Raw genomic sequence first — 5,663 nt, 5'->3', positions numbered from 1 at the left:
TGCAGATTTGCTTTATTCAACATCAAGAAGATCAGGCCCTTTCTTTCGGAACATGCTTCACAACTCCTTGTTCAAGCTCTTGTTCTGTCCAGGCTGGACTATTGCAATGCTCTCTTGGCAGATCTTCCTTTTTTTTTCACTGAATTCATGAATATCATTATGTAAGACAAAAAGATACAGGTGCTTTACAAAATCAGTTTAATAAGACTGAATAGAAAGTTAGCTTTTCCTGTGATAAGGGCTGTGACATCTGAACCTAATACTTGTATATTACAGGTTTCCTTGACAACTGATTGTCTAGGCAATTGTTAAATTGCAGTTTCAGGCATTATAAAATGTCCAGTTTAACAACACTGATATTTGAAATGTGTCTCCTACTTTTGTAGTGGTGTTGCTAAAGTGGTTAGAGGGCTGGGGTTGTGTGTGTGTTTTCTATAAAGCAAAGTGTGTGTGTGTGTGTGTGTGTGTTTTCTATAAAGCAAAATGTGTGTGTGTGTGTTTGCTATAAAGCAAAATGTGCGTGTGTGTGTGTGTGTGTCTGTTTTCTATAAAGCAAAGTGTGTGTGTGTGTGTTTTCTATAAAACAATGTGTGTGTGTTTGTGTATGTGTGTGTGTTCTCTATAAAGCAAAGTGTGTGTGTGTGTGTGTGTATGTGTGTGTGTGTGTGTGTGTGTGTGTGTGTGTTTCTATAAAGCAAAATGTGTGTGTGTGTGTGTTTTCTATAAAGCAAAATGTGTTTAACAACCGGTTTTGTTTTGCAGATTTTCTTTAGCACTTTTTAGCTTTTGTGTCCACTGTTTTGGTAAGTCTTATTCAGTCAAGTTCTATAATTACAGTTTGTGAAGATGTCTGATTGTCTCTGTACTTGTTTTAGTTGGTGGCTTTAGCAGTGGAGGTTTTCCTGGATATTATGAGCCTGGCCTCCCTATGCAGGATGATGTGAAGCCACAAAGTTCCAGCTGGTAAGGCCAAGGAGATGCATCAGATCCCATCAGGCCACTAAGATCCAAGAATATCACTTACAGTGCTGCTGTTACGGGTGTATATAGCAGTCTAAGCCATAGTCCTCAAACTGGCTCCTATGGCTCTGGTCCAATAACAAGTGTATATAACCTTGCTTCTGAATATGATGCTAGAAGGCAAACTCAAGGCTCACTGATATCTTCAGCTGGTAGTGGCAGGTTTGATTCTGGTTCTCTGGCCACTGGACTGAATACAAGTGTGAACAGTGTGTCCAAGCCAGCACAGCTTAATTATCAAACTCTTGTGCAGACTAGTAATGAATCGATGGCCTCTAGTAATCAGCAACCAGTGCAGACTGGCTCCCAGTCCAGTGGCCAACAGTTAGCTAGTTCTTAGTCCTTTGTCAAGCCCCAGAGAAGTAGACTTCAAGTTGTTTCCAAACTATTTTCTGGTAGCAGGACAATCCTGACCTCAAGTTTTGGCCAGCAGTCAGTTCAAGCCAGTTACCAGTCTTTTTCCCAGCCCAGTAGCCCATTGTCAGCACAAACCAGGTACCAGGATGTGTCCCAGCCTAGTGGACAACCAGGAAAAGCTCTTTACCAGGCTCCATCACAACCCAGCGGCCTGCAGTCAGTACAAGCCGGCTACCAGTCAGCTAAAGCTCATTACCAATCTGTGTTCCAGCCCAGTAGCCTGCAGTTAGCACAAGCTCGCTACCAGTCTGAGTACCAGCCCAGCATTGAACAACCAGGACAGGCTCATTACCAGACTGTGTTACAACCAAGTGGCCTGCAGTCAGCACACAGCAGCTACCAGTCAGCTAAAGCCCGTCATCAGTCTGTGTCCCAGCCAAGTGGCTTGCAATCCGCACAAGCCAGCTACCAGTCAGTGCACTCCAGGTTTCAGGCACCAATTTATAAGCCCACATCTCAGTTGGCCCACACTGGGTTTCAGCTCTCTATGCCAGAAGAGTCAAGTTTCCAGTCTCTCTTCAGTCTTGATTCCCAGCCCCTGGAGCAAGCCAGTAATGTGTTTATTCCTTCTGGCTTTGAGACTTTGTTGCTGTCTCTTCAACATGGCTTTCAGGATCCAAAACCACTGCTTTCCCAACCTACTCAAAGCAAAAGTTTGTCTTCAGGTGTGAGGCATTTGCAACAAGTGAATTCATGCATAACTGATGTCTTTCATGGATTAATGTTTTTTTTTTTTTTTTCTCAAAATAACACTAAATGTGGGTTTGGTCTTCACTGGCTTTATCAATTTAAATGTGCAGTAGACTCGATTGTGGTCTACAAACTATATATGGACTAAAGTTTTCACTGTAATTTCCACTATCAAATAAAACACCATAAATATCTATTACTTGCATTAAGACGGTGACAGTCTGACACTACAGTGCCCCCTTTTCTAAGACCTGTCAGACCCACACACACGATGCAAAAACATGACTTAAGTTTTCATTAATTAGTTCCCCACAGGATTTTACATTCAAATTAGAAGCAAACATTGGCAAAATTATTGGAGATTATTTATTAAAACATTAAACAAATACACCAGGGCTGTCCAAACTCGGTCCTGGAGGGCCTGTGTCCTGCAGAGTTTAGCTCAAACCCTAATCAAACACCTGAACCAGCTAAGCAAGCTCTTATTAGGCATAGAAACTTCCAGTCAGGTGTGTTGAGGTATGTTGGAGCTAAACTCTGCAGGACACCGGCCCTCCAGGACCGAGTTTGGACAGCCCTGAAATACACTGAGTACAATGACGGTAGTTCATTTATCTGTTTTTGATATTCTTATCACTGTAGAATAACAATACTGTTTTTTTCTTTTGTTTTCTCCCACAGCTGTTTAGAGACCAGGACAAAGATCCCTCTGGTCAAAAGTAATCTAAAGACATCTCACATGTTATGCGTTCGTTGCAACAAAGGTGTCTTGACCAGGGTCTTTTGGTAGCTTTTGAAGCCTAGTGTACTTGACTGAAAAGACTTCTAATATTAGACTGAAGCTTTTTAATTACTTCATACATTCATTTTGGCTTCAGTTTGATTGCCTTTAAATGGAGCTTAATGTCAGTATCAATACAGTGATAAAAAGTACAAATGAAATGGTGTAAACTCATCACACAGGATTAAAACAAAACTTAATTTCACAACACATTTTATGCTGCCGACACTCTCTTTATAACCTTGGATTTAAGATCCCTTGACTCTTGAGGCTGTCTTTGTGTTTCATTGAAATCATGAGTTTTTTCTAGCGCAAGTGTGCGTGTGAACATTTAACTGCATTTTTTCCACATTCATAGTTTACACATAAATGATCATCATCTTGAACCCCTTAAGTTAAAACTACTGCAAAAGAAGCTATGATCACGTTTACGGTCAGCCATGACACTTCAGTGCCATTTACATTGATGCTGAGATGCAGAAAACAAACAAAATACTTTGTCTACATTAATTAACATGACATACCACAGACTGAAACTGAGTATACAAGTTATTTAAAGAGGTTTCTACTGCGTTTGAAATGGCCCATAGGAGATGCCGTCTCTATGGAAACATCTGATCTCCATATAAAGTGCGCTGCTTAAAAACAGTTACACAAGGCATATTATTTCAAATTGAAACAAAAACAATTCATATCCACACCACGTATGGCACCAGAACAATCATGTCAATACTATCCATAAGCTTGGCCTAGTAAAACCAACGCACTTAGGGTCCAAGTTTTCAGCAATTCACAAAATGTCAAGCAAAATGCATCGGACAATAAAAGGATATGATATTAATAATACAAAATGGGGAGAATTAAGTTTAAAAATTAAAAGCATCTGAATGTGAGGAATTCAAGAACATGGTCGAAACAATGCACAAATCTCCCTGTGGAACATAATTCAGAAATTAAAAACAGAAATATTCCAGACATGCTGTTGATTGCATGAATATAATATAATAAAGGTACACAACAATAATAGAATAATAGAATATAATTTCAAAATTCCCAGGCTTATGGAATTGTGGGCAGAGTTTGCTCCATGTTAAAAGTCTGTATAATTATCCCATATATTTCCATTGCAAATGAATTTCTTGAAATTATTTTGTTTTGTTTTTACAAACCAAGGGACATATCAAAATATTTTTGAAGTATTCAACAGCTTGCCAGATGATTTGAATAGTGTTCATGTTGCATTTAAAATGAAACATTCCATTAAAGTTGTGTTAATTTTTTTCAAGATTTTCAAACTATCAGCTCATAGTTTATGAAACATTTCATTTGCCATTGATTTAATACTGCTCTATCCTTTCAAGGTGCAATCTTTGTGAGTATTATTTAGTAGGTCATGTGATCTAACGCGAGGCAGTTCAACTCCATGTGAATAAGCTTTTTCTTAGTATACTGATAATTTTAAGTGTACACTCTTTTTTCTAAATTTTTACAAATGAAAAAATTACTGAGAGCACCTTTTTAACCTTCATGGTCAACTCTCTTTTTCTCTTTAAAGAGGAATGTAAACTTAAAAAACAATCCAGTATAATTCAAAAAGCAAACATTAGTGGTGACGTACTGTAAAATCATCTTAAGTTTTCCAGAGAAAATGACAGTCATTGCACAATTCTGTCTTTAGATGCACTACACAGCAATAACCTGCAGGGGCAGCAACAATACAGAATCCATGAGCAGAGCCAGGAGCAAAGCACAGGCTGTAGAGGTGGGACGTCCGGTCCTTGAACTGGCCAGAAACTAGTTGCACCTCCAGATGGCTCAACGTTAGCAGAGATGAAAATGTCCTTCATGGCCAAGAAAAATAAGCCATGATGTAAAAATAATAATTCTAATAATAATTAAAAAAAAACCTCAGAGGACTGTGAGAACAACGGTGCCCTCTTTAATAGCGTCCTTAGTCTCGTTAATCGATCAAGACTTTCGTATCGCAGAAGTTGAAAAAGAATAAAAGAGAACTGAACTCTGCTGAATAAAACATACAGGCGCGTACAAGTACAGATTCTGAAAGACAAAAGTACAACTGATAAGGTTTGCTGTTCAATATTCATAGTTTGGAGGAGTTCTCCACAGTTTTGTCCATAGGTATTGTACAGAAAGAGTACGGAATGGCTGCGTGCTAGTCCTCAATGCATATAACATCGCTAGGTTTGCCTGATTTCAAATCAGGTGTGGTCACATCTCGCAGAGCATCACTGGACTTCTTCTCTAGGTGGCTGGTTGGGGTCGGAGGTCCGTTTGAGGACACTAAGAAGAAGAAAACAGAAGCATGATATTTCTATATATTAAATTTATTTAAAGGGGTCATATGATGCGATTTCAAGTTTTCCCTGAGGGAATACATCAACTTCGCGCTGTGGATCGTCGGATCGGCTTTTACCGTGGACGAAGCGGAGTCCAGCCCGGGGTCGTCACATGTGGTTGCCGCAAGCCCGCCCGTCGCGCCGTTCCCAAGCCCACCGACCGCCGCTCACTCAAGCCTCATGTCATGATTATGAAGGTGTCATGTCAGTCTTACGCACACCCCTTCAAGTAAAGTGTTACCCGCGAGTTTTGAGCAGTGTAGAGTAGCGTTTGTAGTTTGCCATTTCTCTGATCACAAATGCAGACATGGTTTTATGTTTATGCGGCGCGATGCAATGCAATGCGTAAAAAGACAGTATAAGTCATTATAATCCGTAATTATGTCCCCACTGAATGC

General features: G+C 39.8%; 2 protein-coding genes across 5 annotated transcripts in view; one reads left to right on the top strand and one right to left on the bottom strand.

Moving 5' to 3' along the window:
• Nucleotides 1-1,288: 1,288 nt before the first annotated feature.
• LOC107691376 (uncharacterized) lies at nucleotides 1,289-2,850 on the top strand. Its single transcript, XM_016489947.1, has 3 exons — nucleotides 1,289-1,344; nucleotides 1,420-1,984; nucleotides 2,809-2,850. Exons 1-3 carry the CDS (start codon nucleotides 1,289-1,291, stop codon nucleotides 2,848-2,850), a joined length of 663 nt encoding a protein of 220 aa, XP_016345433.1.
• Nucleotides 2,653-5,663, bottom strand: part of chd5 (chromodomain helicase DNA binding protein 5) — a 41,489-nt gene continuing 38,478 nt past the window's right edge. For all 4 annotated transcript variants that reach the window (XM_016489859.1, XM_016489862.1, XM_016489860.1 and 1 more), the window contains exon 40: nucleotides 2,653-5,209. In XM_016489859.1, coding sequence (XP_016345345.1) covers nucleotides 5,082-5,209 — 128 coding nt within the window. In that variant the 3' untranslated portion in view covers nucleotides 2,653-5,081. The remainder of the gene's footprint in view (nucleotides 5,210-5,663) is intronic.

Source organism: Sinocyclocheilus anshuiensis, unplaced genomic scaffold (genome assembly GCF_001515605.1).
Source record: "Sinocyclocheilus anshuiensis isolate Anshui unplaced genomic scaffold, SAMN03320099.WGS_v1.1 scaffold1154, whole genome shotgun sequence".
Taxonomy (NCBI): Eukaryota; Metazoa; Chordata; class Actinopteri; order Cypriniformes; family Cyprinidae; genus Sinocyclocheilus; species Sinocyclocheilus anshuiensis.
The sequence above is the reverse complement of the archived record's forward strand: the minus strand, read 5'-3'. Positions and strand labels throughout refer to the sequence as shown.